At 45.5% G+C, this 21339-nt stretch overlaps 1 protein-coding gene across 3 annotated transcripts in view; it reads right to left on the reverse strand.

Annotated features, from left to right (window-relative positions):
• The window catches only part of CA8 (carbonic anhydrase 8), a 38071-nt gene extending 25223 nt beyond the window's left edge, over positions 1–12848 (reverse strand). For all 3 annotated transcript variants that reach the window (XR_010990317.1, XM_068162452.1, XM_068162451.1), the window contains exons 1-3: positions 12368–12848; positions 11794–11985; positions 7407–7531 (exon numbers count right to left, since the gene is read on the reverse strand). Coding sequence is in view for 2 of the 3 variants with exons in the window: in XM_068162452.1 (XP_068018553.1) it covers positions 7407–7531; positions 11794–11985; positions 12368–12833 (783 nt within the window). In the remaining variant the exon portion in view is untranslated. The remainder of the gene's footprint in view (positions 1–7406; positions 7532–11793; positions 11986–12367) is intronic.
• Positions 12849–21339: the final 8491 nt, after the last annotated feature.

The raw sequence follows: 21339 nt of genomic DNA on the forward strand, positions 1-21339 counted from the left end.
CTGCAGGTCTCTGGCCCAAAGCTAATTGCACAGCAAAAACCTGCAGACCAGGACGTCAGGGTAGCCCAGGAGCTTTGCTGTCTGATGCCCCCCATGAATGTCTTTGACAGAGGGTGGAACTGTACCATGGCTGTAAATAAAACTACTTCAGTCGCATCATAAAAGTGAGGGTTACAAAGACTCCTTTCCAAGGCTATTCTCTTTCCAACAAGCCAGCCAAGCAACAAGTTTCTGTTCATCAATCTGCAAATCCCACTTAGCCCTTTTTGTCCAGGCCTTGAACAGAAGTTCCAAGTTCTCTTTGCTTGCCCACAGGAGCTGCTGCCATGTAAGAGTAGCTTGCCTGTTTCTTAGGAGGCTCATTGGCAAAATATCAAAGGGCAGAGGGCAAACTGAGGATGTTGTAGTTTGTAATTTGTGTGGATTTATTTTTTCTTCCCATTTGAAAGCACAAGCAGTGCTTATTTCTACTGGCATGCAAAGGAAATGGAAAGAAACCATGAATTCATCAAAAACTAACATTTTTCCCACTTTAATGGAAGTATATAAGCTAAGAAAGGGAATGAAAAAGGCAAAGTGCCCTCAGTGCTGACTGAGTTTTGGTATCAGCCTAAATCAGTAAGAAAATGAATAGCTGTGCAGTTATTCCTGTCAGATTCCTAGGTCAGGCTCCTCCCTGTGCCAAGTTTCTGCTCAGTGTGTGAAGCAAGGAGCTACATGGAGCAGGTTATTGTTCCTTGATGCCATGTCCAGCCCCAGCAAACATGCAGGCTGAGGTGCCCTGGGTCTGCCCTTACCTGTGCTGACAGCAGTGAATACACATTCCAGGCTTTCATTTTCCTTCCCTTGAACTATGAAGACCAAGAAGGAAAAAACCCACAGATTTTAGTGCAGGAGACCCCAGCCTGCTTTTACTCTGGACTCTTGCCAGCCTGGGTGGGTGAACATGTATGTCTGAATCTGCTTTGATAGCTCCACAGTTAGGAAGAGTGAAGCTTGGAAGAAGGACTGGCCCTTGATGAACAGCTGATGATCTTACAGACTAAAAATGCCATCAAGAAGGCAGAAAACACAAAGTGCTGTGGGTTAAGCCCTCAGTTCTGGAAGTGTTATTAACAGGACTAAGCATGTCCAGTTTCTCAAAGTGTTGGCTGCAATCTGTTGTCTTGGATTTCAAACCAGACTGTTCATATGCAGGAGGCTTTAAATCACTGCTTTAATTTTCAACAATAGATCCTCTAATGAAGGCAGAAACAAAAAACACTCCTTCCCTGCTGATTTACTAGGCTGCATTAATAACTGATGTGAAGCCCACAGTTCCCTGTGATTCAGAGCTAAGGGTCTCTCTACAGAGATGAGAATCTGCAGCTGCATATTATCTTCTTGAGCCATGATCTTGACTGTTCTCCAGTGAGCAGTTGCTCTTCCACACTACACTCCCCCAGGCAACTCGGTCTAAGTTTGTGTCTGCAATGTTGGCTCAGCTTCCACTGAAATGATCAATTTCATTGTGCCTCTCCAGCAGTTTTCTTCTGAACTGACAGTTTGCAGATTGCATAAGGGTGTCATAATTTTCTCCTCTCCCATAGTTCCATAAACTCTCCCAATTTTGTTAAACTTTAACTGCTCCCTCTGGCCACTTCATTACATGGCTTCATGCTGGCACAGAGAGAAGGTAGGAATGACCAGCTGGACTGTCTCACAGCATGCTCTATGGCCTAGGCCATCAGATCATAGAATCATAGATTGGTCTGGGTTGGAAAGGACCTCCAAATGTCATCCCATCCAAGCCCCTCTGCAGTCAGCATTCTCAACTAGATCAGGTTGTCCAGAGCCCTGTCGAGCCTCACCTTGAATATCTCCAGGGATGGGGCCTCAACTACATCCCTGTGCAACCTGTTGCAGTGTTCCACCACCCTCACTGTGCAGAACTTGTTCCTCACATCCAATCTGAATCTGCTCTCCTCTAGTTTGAAGCCATTGCCCCTCGTCCTATCGCTGCAAACAGTCTCTCTCCAGTAAACAGTCTCTCTGTCCCTGTGGTTAAATTACTGAGCTGGGATTTACAACCTAAGGCAGGTATCTTAGTCCTGCAGTGTCTGGAAGTCCTACCAGAACTCAACCATCCAGGAATCATGAGTCAGTTTTCTGTCAGTGCTGAGAGTGGCATCGTGTGACCCTGGCTAAACAATATAATCCCTCTGAACTTGTTTGCTACCAGTTTGTTGGCAATAGCAGGACTTGTCTCCCTCATACTGATGTTTTAAGGATTACATTATTTGTGCTTGGGAAGCACTCAGGCATGACAGCAAATACTTGTGGAAGCTTTCTAAGGTTTTCAGATCTACAGATTTCATCCTTTGCTTCTGAAGAGCCAGGCATGCAGTATCAGCACACAAAAAACCCCACAGCATTCGGGGTTTAGCATCAGAAAGCTATTTTACCTTTCTTAGTGTATTCACTCATGCACTGGGGCCAGTCTAGGAACTAGTCCTGACCCAAGCACGCAGCATGGAAGATGACTAAATAAGCAGCCCCCTCTCCCAGCTTCTTCTACAAGTAAGAGGTCTGAGGCATACAGTTAGGTCTAGTGGTTAGGGAAAAGTGCCAAGGAAAACCAAACAGGAAAACCAAGGCACCAGGAAACTGAAGCAAGAAGTCAGCAGAGTGCCAGCCATGATCATGGCAGAAATCAGAAAATGATTTATAGATGAAGCAAATCATGTCAAGGGCACACAGCCAAGAAAAATGGTGAGGAAGAGAGTCGAGAAGTCATCTTGTTGCACTCAAACCTGGCTTTAAATCTTTTACAGAGTCATACCTAGTAAACAACTGTACAAACTCTTCTCCCACAGCAGAAAGAAAACAGAAGTAGGCATCTTGTTAGAGTTGGGAGTGGTGGTAGATGCCTCCTCTCTGGAACCATTCCAGGCTGGGTTGTCTGGGGCTCTGAGCACCCTGCTCTCGGTGCAGATGTCCCTGCTGACTGCAGAGGGGTTGTGACTAGATGACCTTTTAAGGTTCCTTCCGACCAAAACTATTCAATGAACTTCTCTCCAGCTGAAAGATTTCTCCTTAGAGGAGTTTTTCCTGTTCTGCTCAGTCATTTGTAGCTTGGGCCACTTATTTCTTTATAGAATATAGACATTTTCCATCCTGGTAGAAGTTACAAATCACAGACTACTGCAACTGCCACCTCAGAAGAGTTTTAGCTGCATATTAGCCACAAAGATTCTCCACACAGAACTGCCTGTAAATTAGATAACATTTAAAAGGGAGATAGAAGGATGAAGAAGCTTTGCTATAGACTCTTCTTTGACCTGGTGTCTGGCAGTTTGTACATCTCCCACAATCCAATAAACAGACTGCAGATTATGCAGAGAAGGGAAATCACCTCTGATGACGTGTACAACTCCTCCACAGAGCTTACCTGAGCAATTCTGAGGTGCTGGCCAAGTGCAGAGCATGTTTGTGCTAGCACATCAGCCCATTTCTGCACCTGCTTGCAAAACCACCCAGCACAAAGCACATCGATGTGGTCCCTGCAAAGTTCAGACTCTCCACGAGCGAGCAAAACAAGGGCCAAGCCAAGCACCTATTGACAAATTGCCTAGAAACAAAGCCTACTGCAGAGACTAAATGTGCCTATTTAGGTCAAATTAACCCTCAGCCACAGTAAAAATATAATATTGGAAGCACTTAGCAGCTGGCAATCTGAGGAGCCATAAGCAGCTCGTGTGTGCTTTTTACACCGGTGGTCATTTTGGCTTTATCTTGTTGCTGGTTTTCTGTTTCCCAGTATATACTGGGAGGGGGATGGAAACCTCCCAGCTTTGTGCCACTACCACACACACACAAAATAAAGGGGGGGAAATATCAGACAGAAGTCACAGCAATTAGGAGAACCAATTTTGCCCCTGGAGTGCTGTGTAAAGCTAAGTATTATTGTTATGTTCTTAAGTGGTTTCAACATAACGTGTAAAAAATGGTTGCTGTATAAATCATTACAGAGTTGGACAACAAAACTGCAAACATCTGCTGAGCTCTTGGCCTGATATCCCAGTGTTTTTCCACAGCTCTGCCCCCCAGAAATTAGATAATGTCCAGTGGGCATATCCACTTTAAACCATTATTAATATGTTATTCATAACCTGCCAAGGATGGAACTATTACATGGATGTCATCATTTTCTTACAAGACTCCCTGTTTTAATCACAGCTCACAATGTTCATCTGCAGTGATTCCAAAACATAGGAGATCATCCAAGCCTTGGAGGAAGAACTTAATTTTCCACCAGAAAACTTGGATCGTTTCTGAGCAGAGTTCCAGAGCTCAGCACAGAGCTACAGAAAGCCTGATGGAATCTGTTCTCTTTACCTCCTCTTAAATTCGAGACTTCCCAAGCAAGATACTCCTCATTCACAGCAATGGTGCTGCTCAAGTGAGTTGAATTAGTAATTGTTTTTTTCACAAGCAGGTAATGAATGCAATCAGCAGAGGCAACAAAATTTACTCCTTGGTTTAAAGCCTTTTCTTTGAGTGTTTATGACAGGGATCATAGTCCCGTTACAGCTACTGGCAAAAGAAAAATCAACGGCTCTGAGCTCACACATTAGAAACTGCTGTCATCAGGGATCAAATCCTGCCTGTCACTCACACCCACCCGCTCCCTCTCCAGTTTGTAAGCCCCTGTGTGAAGAGGGAGCGACTCTCCTGCGTGCACACTACATCCCAGGCCTTCCTTTGCAGTTGCTGCTCTCATGTTTTAAACCAAATCATTTACTAACAAGCTAATTAAAAAAATATTAAACCAGACAGCAAGATTAAATAATGGAGGCAAAGAACATTAAAAGCTGGCAAAGAATAAATTTCCCTGATGAAGGCAAGACACCTCCTCATCAGAAAGGCCAGGAAGGAGATGCACAGTGTGCAGCTGTCTGATTTCAGAGCTTGGCATGAGGAAATCCCCACACGAATAAAGGCTGTAAAGACCTTGAGTCCTGTGTCCAGTTCTGGGCCCCTCAATTTAAGAAGGACACTGAGATACTTGAAGGTGTCCAGAGAAGGGCAACGAGGCTGGGGAGGGGTCTGGAGCACAGCCCTGTGAGGAGAGGCTGAGGGAGCTGGGGTTGCTTAGTCAGGAGAAGAGGAGGCTCACAGGAGACCTTACTGCTCTCTACAGCTACCTGAAGGGTGGTTGTGGCCAGGAGGGGGTTGGTCTCTTCTCCCAGGCACCCAGCACCAGAACAAGAGGACACAGTCTCAAGCTGTGCCAGGGGAAGTTTAGGCTGGAGGTGAGGAGAAAGTTCTTCAGTGAGAGAGTTGTTGGCCATTGGAATGTGCTGCCCAGGGAGGTGGTGGAGTCCCCATCCCTGGAGGTGTTCAAGAGGGGACTGGACATGGCACTTGGTGCCATGGTCTAATAGGCATGAGGTCTTGGGTGAGAGGTTGGACTTGATGATCTTTGAGGTCTTTTCCAACCTTGTTGATTCTATGAAAGCAGAATGTTAACAGCCTAACCTGAATCCCTAAAGCTGCACCTCTGCTTGGTGAGACCTTTAGGCAGGCATCACTTCACGTGAACAAAAGGAATCTTAATGGCTTAAGTCAGATCAAGGGTAGGATATGGGTTTTTTTGCATTGTATTTAAGTATTTCAGTAACTCTGGAAGAAGCCACAGAATGAATCAGTCTCCTCCTCTGTACACAACTTCTTTATTTATTCATTTTTCCTGATTCTGGTCCTTCAGGCAACTGGATTTTCTTCTGTTCTCCTCAAAAACCATGGGGCTGACACTAACAGAGTTTTTAATCTCCCTGCACATCGTGGAAACATTTTTTAAATGATTTTCTGCCAATCCTCTTCTACTGAGAGCTTTCACATGGTTTCACAACTACTGTAATCCTACATATTAAAGAGGATGGATTACAGAGAATTATCCTCCTGGATATACTACAAGTGGTGAAAGGAACCTTTTTATTTTCTCAGATACCAGTTCTATTTCAGAGCAGCAGCCTGGGAACAACTGTTCCATTATGGTGTGATTGTGCCTTTGGTCACACCACCACTTGAGTGACTGAGAGGAAGAGACACCCTTCAGGCATAATTTCCCTTGTTTCCCTACACTTTAGAAGCAGTGAAAACATTTTTACTTTGTTTTCTTCCCCCCATAAGACAGCACTGATGCCATCATATGGTTCACTATTCTCCTGCTGTCTTTCTTGTCTTTTTTATCTGCATGTTGATTCAGCTTGCCACAACAATATGCTGTGGTAATGCAGAGACTGGGTACAATGAGACTCCCGTTTTAGCTGCTCCTGTTTTAACTTAGCTAACAACAAAAACAAGCAGCAACAATTTGCTAGTCCTGTCCCACTCCACTTCCCTGTTGCACAAAAAATGTAAGGGAGAGTGTCAGGAGTTTCATTAGATTTTTATTTGCTCCTCCTCCTTCTCCACTCCATCCTCTTGGCATGAAGGAGAGGAAGAAGGATGCTAAGTGTTTCCTCTTTTTCTTGCAGCTAAACCAGGCTCAGGTAAGTCACTCAGGTAGGTGTGGATTTTACTACTCTCTGGATGTGTGTACTGTAAATCACAACCTAATCCTTGGTAGCTTGTTCCTTTTGTTGGCAAAATACAGGCTATCAATGTTTAAACCATTACCAAGTATTTGGCACAAGCAGTGGCCAAAGTAACTTTGGCCAAAAGGCAAAGTACCACTGTTTACATGCAGGAGAAGAACTTGGTGAGAAAGACTGCTGGAGAAAGTGGCACAAATGTACTGTGACAAATGGCTGCTGGAGGGCAAGAGAAATAAGTCCCAGCATTTTGGGTTGCCCAGGAGTCCAGTGAGACACCCCACAAACAGCTGAATTCTCTCAGATTGCTTTATCACTTTGCTGTGTGTTTCAAAAGCTTGTCATTCATTCAGATGGTATAGAACATAGCCAAGAACATCACATCAGCTTCAATTTTCAGGTGTGTCAAGCTATTTCGTGAACAAATTGCTCTACACTTAGTCCAAATTTACCTAAGCTGTTATTATTCACCAGGGAAGTATTTCCAGTGGTTAGTTCTTCCCCTCTAGAGCTATTACTCAAGGTGACAGAGGAAGTGTTGAAAGGGCAGATCTTGTTAGAACATTAATATTATTAAGACAGAAGTTAATAATTCTGCAAGTTAACTTTATGGCCAATTAATCATCCAAGGTGATGAGTGCTGGAGGCATTCTGTTCCAGATGCACATCCTCATTTACCTGCACTCACGCACACCTCAGCAGCTGAAATCTAAAACAATACAACGCTGAGCAAAAAATGAAACTCTCTTTTGAGCTACCAGGAATTCAGGCCATGAAATGAAGTCTTTTGCATTCAGTGGGTGTCATACAGTGCAGTGGCACTCTTACCTCCATGGGAAAGGCCTTAAAGTTAACAGTGTGCTCAGAACCGCGCTGGTTTTCTCTCCCCCAGTGAAACCGAACGTCGTGGAGCTCAAACTCATGTCCTCGAGGCAACGGCCCCCCTATTAACACTGGGAAAGAAGACAACTGGTGAGGAACTTGGCTTTCAAAGCAGCCAAGCTACTGAATATGCTACCCACATACAATGGGGAGATTGTTGCAAGCCTCTATTATCAGCAGAATTGGAGAGGAGAAGAGTGAAGTCGATGGACTTAATATCTTTACTTTTGAAGCATTGTGCAGGCACAGAACATGAATTCAGGCAGTGAAGCTGCTGTCATGCTGCACTCATTTTATGAGCCAGACCAGCTGGTCACAACACAAAATAAAAGCATTGTACCTTTATCAGCCAAAAGAGTGAATATGTTTACTGCTCTTATCAAGACAGTAGCTGTGTGCTCTAAGCAGATGGTGAGGGGAGGTCTGAATTGACCTGGGAACTGCCTCCAACTTATCCCAATCCTTAATATCCATCACCTCTATTTGCTATGAGTCACAGAAACTGATAGAAAACTTTTGATTGCCAGTATTCTGGTAGGTAAAGGAGTTCAGCCATATACCACCTGTCAGGCTGCTGAGGCACAGAATGTCTCCATATCTAAATACAATCAAACCTACACACAGGAGCAACAACAAAGCTTGTTAACTTCAGAACAGCTTTTAGGCAGCTGTGGCTTTATTGATTTCAGTTGTTTTAATACCCAGAACTCCTTGAAAGCATCTGTCCACAACTGCAGCATACACACAAAAGTGATACAGTACCTCAGTAGTTTGGCATCGAGACTTCCACCACGAGTGGTAAATGCAAGGAATTATATTTCATGAGGCCAAATCCTCTTTGGAATTGATCAATGGAAACATTTTGCCCAGGGATTTCTGGATCTGCTTCAGAGTAAATGTTACTCCACAAGCTGCAGGTCACTTCCCACTGAAATCACTGAATATTGGCTTCTAGGCAGGGCAGAATCATAGAATTGTTTTGGTGGGAAAAGCCCTCTAAAGGTCACTGAGTTTAATCATCAACCCAACACCACCATTAAACCATGTCCCAAAGTGCCATGTCCACACATTTCTTGAACATCTCCAAGAATGGTGACTCCACCACCTCCCTGGGCAGCCCATTCCAATGCCTGAACACTCTCTCTGCAAAGAAATATATTCCTAATAGCCAATCTAAACCTTGGGGGCATTCACAGCCTTCCCCAGAATCCATTAAGTCCTAGCTCACATTTCATAGACCCTGAATGAATCTTTTACAGTCCCTGATAATTGATAATGATTATTTAACTGCGTAGCCTACAGCTTTAGGGATTGAAACTTCCATAATATCAAGTTATTTTGATGCAGAAAGTAAATGGCCTTAGTTTGGAGCACAAGAGCCAGTGTAATACTAAACCCTCATTCAGCAACCACATTCCAACTGGATAAACACAAAATCCAACAGTACAGAACTATAAAGAAATGGAAGGGAAGTGATAGTTATGGGTTTCATAAGCAATTGCATTGGAGAAATGAGGAAAAATAGTCCAGTTAATCTCTCTTTAATAATTCTCATAACTAATCTAACAGCCATTAGGTTTCTAAACTGAAATGTCCTAAATGTAGTTAAGAGATTCAGATTTGTCTCTTAAATTCTCTTTATTCTATCTATGACTATCTGACAGTTTGGGTTGGAGGGTACCTGTGAAGGTCATCTAGTCCAACCCCTCTGCAGTGAGTAAATACATCCTGTAGGGATTGCCCATGGGAATGCCTGCAAGTCTGCTGAACATTGTGGGGGGAACACTCAAGTAAAGCATTTGGGGAAATCTGCACAAATCAAAAGGAACATGACACTCAATTAGTGCCATTTATAAGGAAATGGAGCATTTACTCTGTTTTAACAGGTGTTTAAGCCCAGGCTGGATGAGGCTCTGGCCAGCCTGATCTAGTGTGAGGTGTCCCTGCCCATGGCAGGGGGGTTGGAACTAGATGATCCTTGTGGTCTCTTCCAACCCTGAGTGATACTATGATACTATGATTAGTACACTGCTCCTAGAGGAAGTGTAACTTGAGCAAATGTTCTCTGCATGAAGTAGTTCTGGATCTCCAGGAGCTTCATAAAGCCTATTTCTGAGGCTCAAGTTATAACACTGATGCCATGATAACAGTATTTCAGTTCAGGACACCTGTTTATCTTCCATTTGCCTTTCATATCTTGATCCTTGTCGATGCATGAAGCATGTTTAAAACTTCCCTTTGCCTTTCAGCAGTTTTTGATCCTCATTAGAAAATTACTCTGAAACCATCTTCCTGCTGGCTCAGGAGAAGGCTGTCTGTTAAGTCAGATACCCTCCAAAGCATTTTTCAACATGCAGTTCCATTACAGAGCTGGTCATGCTTCTCCCACCTAATGCACAACACATGTACAGTGATCAAACTGGAAACAGCCCGTGAAAATGTTGGAAATTAAGTAATGAGAAGGATTTGGGATTTCCAGATGGATTATGTGTCCTGAATTAAAGGATAAAATCGATCACCAGCAATGACAAATTAATTTTTAGTATGTATCTTAATCAGTTCATTATATTTTCCCCCCACAAAAAAAGTTTTTTTTCTGTGACTGCTAAAGTTACAATGAGTTGAGGATCTCTTCCACATTAATTGGACAGACTTTCAAAAGCATTTAGAGCTCAACAGTTCCCCATTAAAATAATCTGGCTAAATGGATTTGCCATCAGAGCTCCCCTGTAAGGAAAAGAAGCTGCAGGAGTTTCCACAATCCCCCCAAACTGGCCAGAAAACTAGGTCAAACTCAGCTTATTAACTCTTTTCTCCTCTTGGTAGGGATAATAAAGGTTGTCCTTCCCCTCCCCAAAATGGAAAATTATCCCCAATGTATAAATGGAGAATGGGAAATTACATAGCATGAAACCTAAGGAAAAGTGGAAACTAGAATGAGAATTCCTAGCTCATAATCCCATACCTCAGCCAGCCACAAACTTTTATTCTATTTCACGTTTTCTTGTATTTCAAGACTATTCAGTCCAGTGTCAAACCACATTCAAGTTCAGGAGGAATTTTTTTCCTCCTAAAGCCTCCAGTGGTTTCACACATGCTTTTAGAGGTGTTGATTCCATCTTACTAATTATTGCTCCTGAGTGACAAAATCCTCTTGGGAAAGGCAGAGCTGAAGGAGTTGCATTTTGGCATGCGAGCAATGATGTCATTTGTGGTCACCCTCACTTCCTCCACGGGAGAATTCAAGAACTTTCCTGATCCTACAGAGAAAAAGTCTTACTTCATGGGAAAGAGCTCTGCTTCTGCTTCAGGCAGTAAAACTGCCTGGGAGCACAAAAATGTGTATTCTTTTGCAAATCTGCAAAGTTCTGCAGAAAGAGGCTTTCTGCCTCGCAGTAATCCGTGGGACTTATCACGGGAAGAAAAGTATAAAGGCAAGCAGCCTTGTTAAAATAACAAACCCTTCCTTTTGAACCAAAAAATTCAGTGTAAAACTGAACTACTGACTCCTGCTCTCAGCACAGCTGCAACTCCCAGGACTACCGGGATCTCAGAAGGAAACAGAAGTTGGAAAGCCTCAGGGTTTGACTGTGCTCAGCTGCTTAAATCCCCCCCCCCCCCCAAAAAAATGCTGTTAGCAGCTAAGACTGGTCAGAATAACTTGGATGCTAAGAACCACCAGAGTGCTGGAAAGCACCACGGACTTCTTTCCCCCTGCAGCTCCCCCCCTACTTTCTTGACAGTTGTCTCCTTCATGCAGAACAGTTTACCCAGGTGAAAGTCTGAATGAGATACTGCAATTTCACTTAAAGTTGGAATGGTTTCTTTTATTATTTGCTTCTAATTCTTATTTGATGAATGACACTATAAAAGCCCTCAAGAAATGAGGTCTGCTTTGCTACCTGCTCTTCATCAGCACTGTAAGCAGGTCTAACTGGATTCTTTATCTTAATCTGCCCAGTTCTGCAGTTAGCATTCAGAGCCCACTTAAATCAGTGGAGAAAGCTCTTTAAACATACATGGTCTTCAGGTCAAGGACGTGTTTTTCCAGCTATCCTAGCAATAGCCTGGACTGCTTCTGACTGCAGATGGCTGCTAATGCCAGTGAATTAGACGGCACCTTCCCAAAGGAAATACCGGCCATGCACTGAAGCAACCTGACTGACAGTTTGAAGTTGAAACTTGCAGCTCCCGAGGCGAAGCTTGCTCCTTTTCGAAGTCACCAGCAACGCCCTTACTGTGCACAGTCCTCGCCGAAGGAGCACAACCCATACGCCGGTCTCAAGGCGACACAAGCTTTAGCAGGGAAGGCAAAGCCCGTGTTTCAGCATACCTGATTTTGACTTCAGGGCAATCTGAATGGAGTGCCCGTCGTTGATCACTTCGCAGTCACGACACACCACGTAGTTTGGCGACAGCCGCACTTCCAGGAGCGAAGGGTCGTATTTAGCCTCCCTCGAGTTCAAGTTAATAGGCGACTGGTACTCCCCGTTAGCGTCCGGGAAAATCAGCCCCCACTCCACTCCTGAGACACAAGGAAAAGCCATTACCGGCGGCACCCTGCGCTGCCCTGCGGCTGCCCGGTGCCCTCACGCAGCGCCTGGCTGCTGGGAGAGGGCGGCTCCGCGGCACCTCGTTCCGCTGGTACCGGCGATGCTACCGGACTGCTCCCCGGCACCCCGGCCCCGCCGAGATCACAGGCGCTGCCGGGCTGCTCCACGGTAGCCGCCGCCGCCTCGCTTTGCTCTTCAGCCTGCGGTGCTGGACCGCTGCTCGCCGCCGCTTCCCCGCTCTCCGCGCCTCGGGGAGACCCGGGGGTGCGATTTTCCCTCCTCTCCGCCACCTCCTCCTTTGCCTAGCCGCGGCGAAAGTTTCTCCCCCTCCGTAGCCGCCCGCCCGCTCCTCACCTTCCTCGTAGCCCCACTCCGGAGCCTCCTCGCGGTTCGGGAGGGGCTCGTCGCCCTCGATCAGGCTCCTGTCAGCCATGGGCGAGCAGCCCCGGCTGCCGTCGGCCGGTCGCGGCGTGTGGCTGTGAGCGTGTGCGAGGGAGCGAGGCAGGCTGCCTGCGCTCCGCACCGCGCCGCGGACCGCCCTCCGCCCCCGCCGGCCGCCGGGCGGGACCGGGAGCCGGTGGCTGTCCCAGAGGGGCGGGCGGGGGGTGAGGTGGCCGCCGGCGGAGCTGGGAGAGGGGAGCGGGTCGGTAGCGAGAGTCGCAGTCCGGGCTAGGTGTCCCGTGTTGGGTGGCTGCCCCCTTGCCCTCCCTGCGTCCTCAGGCTGTTCCTCTCGCCTAGGTGGGCGGGTGGTGGGTAGGAGATGGGTGGGTCTATGTGCCTGCAGCTCCCTCTGCCCCTGGAGCTGTGCACAGACTGTCATCCAGGGGACACCCGGGGAGAGCAATTTCAAAGCCCTGCTCCTGGAGGGGAGCAGCTCAGGCACAGGTATACACTGGGGGCCACCAGGCTGGAGAGCAGCTTGTGGGTCTGCACCCTGCTGTGGGAGATCCTGCTTTATGCAGAGCTGGACTAGATTGTCTCCAGAGTTCCCTACCAACCCATACCCTGCTAGGATTCTGTGGGCACCAGGCTGGACATGAGCCAGCAACGTTCCCTTGTCTGCAAGATGGTGAATGATACCTTGAGTCACATTAGGCAAAGCAATGCCAGCAGGTCAAGGGAGTGATGCTGCCCCTCTGCTCAGCAATGGTGAGGTGCTGGATCCAGTTCTGAGCTCCCCAATACAAGAAAGACACAGGCATACTGAAGAGAGTTTAGTCAAGGGACTGAAGCATCTCTCCTATGAGGAAAAGGTAAAAGACCTGGGATAGTTCAGCTTGGAAAAGAGCAGGCTCAAGAGGATCTCACTGGTGTGCAGAAATACCTGAAGGGAAGATGCAAAGAGGACAGTCAGGCTCTATTCTGTGGTGACCAGTGACAGGATCTGATACAAGGCACACAAACTAAAACAGGAGAGGTTCCCTCTGAACATCAGGAAATGTTTTGCTGTAAGAGTGACTAAGCCCTGGTGCAGGTTGCCTGGGGAGTTTGTGGTCTCCCTTCCTGAAGATATTTATGTGAACATGGGCCTGGGGAACTACCTCTGGGTGGCCATGCTGGAGCAGGGGATTTGGACACATGATCTCCAGAAGTTCCTTTCAATCTGTCCTTCCTCTGTAACATAGATGTCCCAAGCACCACATCCAAACCACCTTCAAACACATCCGGGGTTGGTGACTCCACCACCTCCCTGGGCAGCACATTCCAGTCCCTGACCACTCTTGCTGGGAAAATCTTTTTCCTGATGTCCAGTGGTAGCTTGAGGCCATTCCCTCTTGTTCTATCACTAATTACCTGTGAGAAGAGACCAGCACCAGTCTCTCTACAACCTCCTTTCAGGAAGCTGTAGGGAGCAATGAGGTCTCCCCTCAGCCTCCTCTTCTCCACGCTAAACAGCCCCAGCTCCCTCAGTCACTCTTCATAAGATTTATTCTTTGTGGACAATCTCCCAATAGTTGACTTTATTGTGAAAAGATGTTAAATGTACATCTATAACACACGTAAATACACTCTTTATTCAGTCAACATCCATCTCTCGTGGTGTTTGCCACATTGGTTCAGCGTAATGCAAGCTCTGTAGGATGGCATAGCTATGGCCCTCAAGATAGTATCAAACTGATGAGCAAAAAGTATCACATAAGGTTGGAAGAGACCTCGAGGATCATCGAGTCCAACCGATCACCACAGACCTCATGACTAGACCATGGCACCCAGTGCCACATCCAATCTCCTCTTGGACACCTCCAGGGACGGTGACTCCACCACCTCCCTGGGCAGCACATTCCAATGACGAACGACTCTCTTGGTGAAGAACTTTCTCCTCACCTTGAGTCTAAACCTCCCCTGGTGCAGCTTGAGACTATGTCCTCTTGTTCTGGTGCTGGTTGCCTGGGAGAAGAGACCAACCCCTTCCTGACTACAATTACCTTTCAGGTAGTTGTAGAGGGCAATGAGGTCACCCCTGAGCCTCCTCTTCTCCAGGCTAAAGTAGGAGAAGCCCAGCCAACATCACCCTCTGGAGTGACATGGCAGCTCACCAGCAGAAACAGGAGCAGGGCACCTCTCTCCTGAATCCTCCTTCAGCCTTTGATTCTGTGGCACACGCTGACTCCTTGTTTAACTGGGATTAATGATCACACTCTTTGATAATACCAGGGGAAGAAAAAAAAAAACAAAAAAAAAGAAAAAGAGAAAAAAGAACAAACCTCAGGCACAGATCCAGGGCTTGAGAGTTCCTCTTTGAACTCAGAGCCTGGTGGTTCAGAAGCAGTGGAGTCTCTCTCACATTTCCTTCTGTCAATTGAGAAGCAGCATTTTGAAACGTTTGGTCTAACACCTGATCCTGGAGAGACTGCAAACAACTCTTCTGCATTTCCTATGCCTATATATATATATATATAAAATTATTTATTATACAGCTAATGATTTCATATATATATTTTTTAAGACAACATAACTTCCCTAAACACTTTAACATATATGCTGGGAAAAACCAGACCTGAACCAGAATTCTGCCTCTAAACACTGTGACATCTCTGTTGTTTGTGTTCTGTCACTAACGACTAGCAACGTTGTTTTAAGTGGACACATTTCAACAACCCCTCTCACTGTTTACACCACTCCTAGAGGCAGAGTCCAATGCAGAGAACAGTGCAGGTTACTAAGAGATGGGTAGCAGCCCTCCAGTTCCTGAAGGGAGGGACTTTTTACAAGGGCTTGGAGTGACAGGATGAGAGGGAAAGGACTGAAGCTTGGGGAGGGCAGATTTAGGCTGGAGATTAGGAAGAAATTCTTTACAGTGAGGGTGGTGAGACACTGGAACAGGTTGCCCAGGGAGGTTGTGGATGCCCCCTCCCTGGAGGTGTTCAAGCCCAGGTTGCATGGGACCTTGAGCAACCTGGGCTAGTGGAAGGTGTCCCTGCCCATGGCAGACATTTGGAACTAGCTGATCTTTAAGGTCCTCTTCAACCTAAACCACTCTATGAATCTCTGAATTGCCTATAAGTTATTTTAAACTCCCCATTCCTACCTGCAGGATTCTTTGCAGGCCACAGAGCTGAGACTGTTTCCTGTGATTCAAGGGATGAGAATTCCAGACTGTGAGATGATCAAATTTCCTTTATTATTCACTTATTTACTACATTGCTGCCAGCACAGAGCAGCTGAGGTCACACAGGACTTAATGGGGAGAGAAATATTCTGTGGGATATTAGACTATTCTATTTGGGGCAAATTAGAGGCCATTTGTGCTTCTCTGAGTCAGAACTCAGTTCGTGCCAAGGTGTCCTGAAAGAAAAGGTGGTGTCTGTACAGCAGCGTGGGCAACTGAAGGGACCAGGATGAGGAGGGGAGATTTAGACTGGAGATTAGGAAGAAATTATTTACAGTGAGGGTGGGGAGACACTGGTACAGGTTGCCCAGGGAGGTTGTGGATGCCCCTGCCCTGGAGGTGTTCAAGCTCAATCTCCCCTCCTCATCTGGCTTTTTCAGTGCACAGGGCTTCCTATTTTGCTTCCCAGGCTGGCCAGCAGTCACCTCTCATGTGGTCTTGTTTCTATCTTTATTTCTTGCCAGCTTTATTTCTCTGCAATAGGTTTGATCCTTTCCCAGATTAAGAAGGGTAAGCAGAAAGTTTCTCCATTTGACCATTGAAGCATGAGCTTTTACAGAGCAAAGCTGAAAATCTCTCTGCACATTTTCAAAGGCACTGGTTCATTATAAGCAATAACATTCCACTATTCCTGGAGTAATTTTATTTACCCATCTTTTCTTTTCTTTTCTTTTCTTTTTTTCCCCCTGCAGCTGAACTAAATGTGTTGCAAAAAGGGTGGCCTGGTAGTATAAATAGTCCAAGATGAAAAGGTAAGGAGAGTCCAGTTTCAATAAAGGCACCATTTATAGCAAAGAGAAACCATCAACAGTGAAAGGCTGCCTATGTTTGCAAGCCAGGTTTATGTTGGCAAGTCCATCCTGCAAACATTGCAAAATAGCTCAGCTGGATTCCCCAGCTCCCCTTAGATCCACACCAAAAGGTGCTGCTTTCAGTGCCCTTGTGTGTTTTACGGTCTGTAAGAGTCAATTTGTGCTTCTGGGCTTTGCCAGCTAACAGGATCACAGTTGGTCCTGTCCAGACTTCTCATTTCACTCTACAATAGAGATATTCTGGGGGGGAATTAGAGGGTGATGAAAGGGTGTACACAAGCTTTTCTACAGTGCAGGTGTAAAACCCTTAATGAGCAAAATTTCCTCTTCAAGAGTGCACAAGAGGTCAAGGCAATATGGGAACAGGTTCACATTTCTAAACCAAAGGCCATGAGTTGCATGTGACATGGAACAAATGACAGCACAAGAGGAAACAGCCTCAAGATGTACCAGAGGAGGTTCAGGTTGGATAGTAGGAAGAATTTCTTGACAGAAAGGCTTATCAAACATTGGAACAGGCTGCCAGGGAGGTGGTGGAGTTTCCATCACTGGTGCTTAGGGACATGGTTTAGTGGTAGTGGCTTAGCAGTAGTGGTGGGATTGCAAGCTCAAGGTGAGCAGTCGGACCTGATGAGCTCAGAGGTCTTTTACAAACTCAGCATTTCTGTGCTTCTGTTATTCTGTGCTTTTCCAGTGTAAAACAGGACTGTTGTGGCTGCTCAAGACAATACACTCATACAGCCAGAGGACAGCCAGTAAGAGTGAGGAGACTCTGAAACAGGTTGCCCAGGGAGGATGTGGATGCCCCCTCCCTGGAAATGTTCAAGGCCAGATTGGATGAGAGCTTGAGCAACCTGGGCTGGTGGGAGGTGTCCCTGCCCATGGCAGGGGGATTGGCACTGGATGATCTTTAAGGCCCCTTCCAACCCAAACCATTCTATGAATCTATGACACTAAAGCTATGGCAGGACAGTTTCAAATTCTTTCAGGAAAACCCAAGTAATCAAAAGCCATTTCTAAGGACTGAAAATGCCACAGTCAAAAGGGAAGTGAAGAAATCCTAAAATATACAGTGGAATTAAGGGCAAACTTTAAAAAACCCAACCAAACCAAAACAAAACAAAAATACCCCACAGAGAATAACCTAACAGGGGGAAAAAAAATCTGTGAAGGCTTATAAAAAGTGGCAAAGGCAACAGGAATTGCTGATGAGGTAAAATGAGCACAAAAGCAAAGTGAAATCCTGCAGACAATAGAAGAGCAGAAGGGAAGTGAGATTTTATTTTCCTTTTCCCCTACTAGGCTGAAAGGAAAAAGGAGATAAAGGATGACATAGGATGTCTTTGAAACCCAGAATGCAAATGGCAATCAAGGGCCCTGACAGGGCAAAACTCCTGTGTAAATAGCTTTTCATTCCTATAGGAAGGAAGCTCAATTAAAGATACACCCAGAGCAACGCTCCCGGAAGAAGATGGGAAGCTCAGAGGAAAAATCTGCAATGAGGAGATGATAAATATTTATTCACCTGACTGGTAATAATTTCAGATCTTTAACATTCAGATGAGATTCCTGAAGGATTAGGAGCTTCATCTAATACCTATTGAAACGAAGTGGCTCTTTTGTCAGTGGAAATGACACAAGTGAAATCTGCTGCTTGGAAATTAAAATGTTTTGAAAGAGAAGCACTGAGTTAGGGAAAGGCATCATATCTTCTGCTGCTTCAAATAAAAGGAGAGAATGAGCCAAGTAATGAGCCTGAGCAGGCTTTCACTAGATGAGCACAAGCAGCTGTTGGCTTAAAGGTGCTGGCTTTTCATTTGGGAGAAAGGGGATCAGGATCAAGTGGCAAAGGAGAAATAACATATTTGAGTCCATAAAATGATGGCAAGAAGAAACTCTGTTCTTCTCTTCATTCCAGTATCTTAAGGGGGCCTGCAAGAAAACTGGGGAGGGACCTTTTAGGGTCTCAGGTAATGATAGGACTAGGGGGAATGGAACAAAACTAGGAATGGGTAGGTTCAGATTGGATGCTAGGAAGAAATTCTTCCCCGTGAGGGTGGTGAGACCCTGGCACAGGTTGCCCAGGGAGGTGGTGGAAGCCTCATCCCTGAAGGTTTTTAAGGCCAGGCTGGATGTGGCTGTGAGCAACCTGCTGTAGTGTGAGGTGTCCCTGCCCATGGCAGTGGGGTTGGACCTGGATGACCCTTGAGGTCCCTTCCAACCCTGACACTTCTATGATTGTATCATTCATTCTGCTGAGTTTTGCTTACCAGTGTGTAAAGATCCAGAGATGACAAAGTGCCCACATGCCCTGTTGGGGTGAAGCTATGAAATCCCACAGCCAGAGTGCAACCTGTCTTCCTCTGTCACAAGCTCCTGCACTTCATGCAGCCACTCACATGTTAAGTTAATTATTTGCCTGTCAATAAATTATAACTTGTGCTTTCCAACAGCACATTCTCCAGAAATGCATGACCTGGGGACATCCAGAAATGAAGAATTCATTACTCTGACAGTTTGTTCCAGTGGTTAATCCCTGTCAGTGTTAACTAATGGGTACCCAGTTCTAATTTGAATTTATCTGGCTTCAACTTCCAGCCACAGGTTCACATCCTGCTTGTTTGCCTGGACAGAAGAGCCTTTATTGCTTTGTGTTTTCTCTGTAATGTCCTCACCCACTTCAGTCTGGTCACCTCTGTGTGGTCTAAAGAAAAGGAGCGCATTAACTACAGGCTTAAGACCAGGTTACCTCAGTTTTAGCTTTCTTTTTTTCCCCTGCAGATTTTCCACATTAAAAACACAGCAGAGCTCTCCTGTGTAGCTCTTGCTTTCACCTCTGCCTTCTCACTAATTTCTTGTTTCCTCTGCACACTGATGATCCACACGAGTTTGGGTTGGGTTTGCTTTTTTTTTTCCACTCTCAAATCAGACATTGGAGCTCTTGTTCTGCTGCTGTTTAGTATAAACATTAAATCCTCTTTCCTAGTCAGGGTATCCAGGAGCCAGGCTGCAGAATGTGGACACAGCCTGCATTATCATTTTACATTTAGCTGACCTCAAATGCCATGCACTTGAATGAGTCCCAGTGTTCGTTTTCAATCAGGATCTTGTACACCAGCAAACCAGAGGCCTCATAAAGTTCTGTAATCTCATTAGAACTGTTTGTTTGACAAGACATGCTTCCAGTAAAACTATTGTCACTAGCATCAATTATATTCCTCTCCATCAAGCTTTTATGACTGCAATCCCATTTTCCCTGGAACTCTCAGACAGTAATGATTTCACCTCTCTCTCTCTCTCTGTATTTCCTTTAATATTTACTGAATGTTAAACTTCTTGAAGTCTTCCAAGACTTTCCTGGGTGTGTTTAGAAAGTTTACAGAGCAGACTGAAGATCTGTTCAGCCAGATCTTGTAGAACTCCAGAGCATGAATGCATAGATTTAGACCAGGGTTTAAAATCCTGTGGTTTAGGATATTGTATAATACCACCTAGCTATTAATAAACTGAAAAAATCTTTACCCACACATGATCTAAGAAGATCAGACTCCAAACACAGAGGCCCTGATACATTTATGAATAGTTTCTTTCTTTATCATCTTTTGCAAATGCACAGTCTCCAGCACTAATTGACTTTGGGTTTATTTTCTTCCTAATGTAAGGCTACATAAGCAAACACCTCAAGGGAGGTTCTTCTCGCCCTCTACTCTGCTCTGGTGAGGCCACATCTGGAATACTGTGTCCAGCTCTGGGCTCCCCAGTTCCAAGAGAGACAGGGAACTGCTGGAGAGTCCAGCAGAAGTGACAAAGATACTGAGGGGCCTGGAGCATCTCTGTGAGGAGGAAAGGCTGAGAGCCCTGGGGCTAATGAGCCAGGAGAAGAGGGAATCTGAGCAGTGCTGATCAATAGTTAAATGGGGAGCGTCAAGAGGATGGGACCAGACTCTTTTCAGTGGTGCCCTGTAACAGGACATTGGGCAATGGCCACAAACAGGGACTCAGGAGGTTCCATCTGAACAGAAGGAGAAAATTCTTTGTTGTGAGGGTGCTGGAGCCCTGGAGCAGGCAGCCCAGAGAGTTTGTGGAGTCTCCTTCTCTGGCTGTTGTGATCCTGGGCAAGCTGCTGTGGGTGTCCCTGCTTTAGCAGGGGACTTGGACTGGATGATCATAGGTCTCTTCCAACCCCACCATGCTGGGATTCTGTGTAATGTAGTTAGAAAACTGTCACTTACTTGTGTGAAACCTAGCTGTGAATTTTAACCTGAAGTGTTCATCAGTATTTTTATAGCCCACAATTTCCCCTTCATATCAATATCTGTTTACTCCTTTTTCCACTTGCTACCATTTTCATTTCTAATTGTTTTTCTATCCACCATGGAACCAGCACCAGATTCCAAGCACAGCAGCCCTTCTGGGTTTTAGATGTGACACTTGGTCACATTTTATGCAATTAAGGAGTTTCCTATTTTCATTCTCTTTTTTTTTCCCCCTACTGTTTTCCTTTCAAGTCATGTCACTTGAAATCTTAGAGCTAGAAAACAGACTGCTTGATTTCAAAGTATATACAACAGGAAGCAAAAGATATGGAAAGAAGTTTGCAGTTTCAAAGTCCAATGGTCAACTGCAGATAATAAATATGAAGGAGCAAGTGTTTAAAGGGAGCCCAGGCAGTGAATGATAGAGGACAGTGCAAGATAACACTTCAATGCTGCTAGAAAGGCTCTTAGCTCTTGTCCTCAGTTTTGCAGTTCAAAAGAGTTCAACTAGAACCTAGGAACAGGAGATGATTTAATTCAGATCTAGATTTTACCATTCATTAATCAAGTTTCAATGTAGATAGTTAGGAAGAAGGAACTGATTTTGTTTCTCTTTAAATGTTTGGGGTAGGAACCCTGAACACTCAT

The sequence above is a fragment of the Melanerpes formicivorus genome, unplaced genomic scaffold (genome assembly GCF_026170545.1).
Source record: "Melanerpes formicivorus ecotype bairdi unplaced genomic scaffold, bMelFor1.0.p_v2 SCAF_65, whole genome shotgun sequence".
Taxonomy (NCBI): Eukaryota; Metazoa; Chordata; class Aves; order Piciformes; family Picidae; genus Melanerpes; species Melanerpes formicivorus.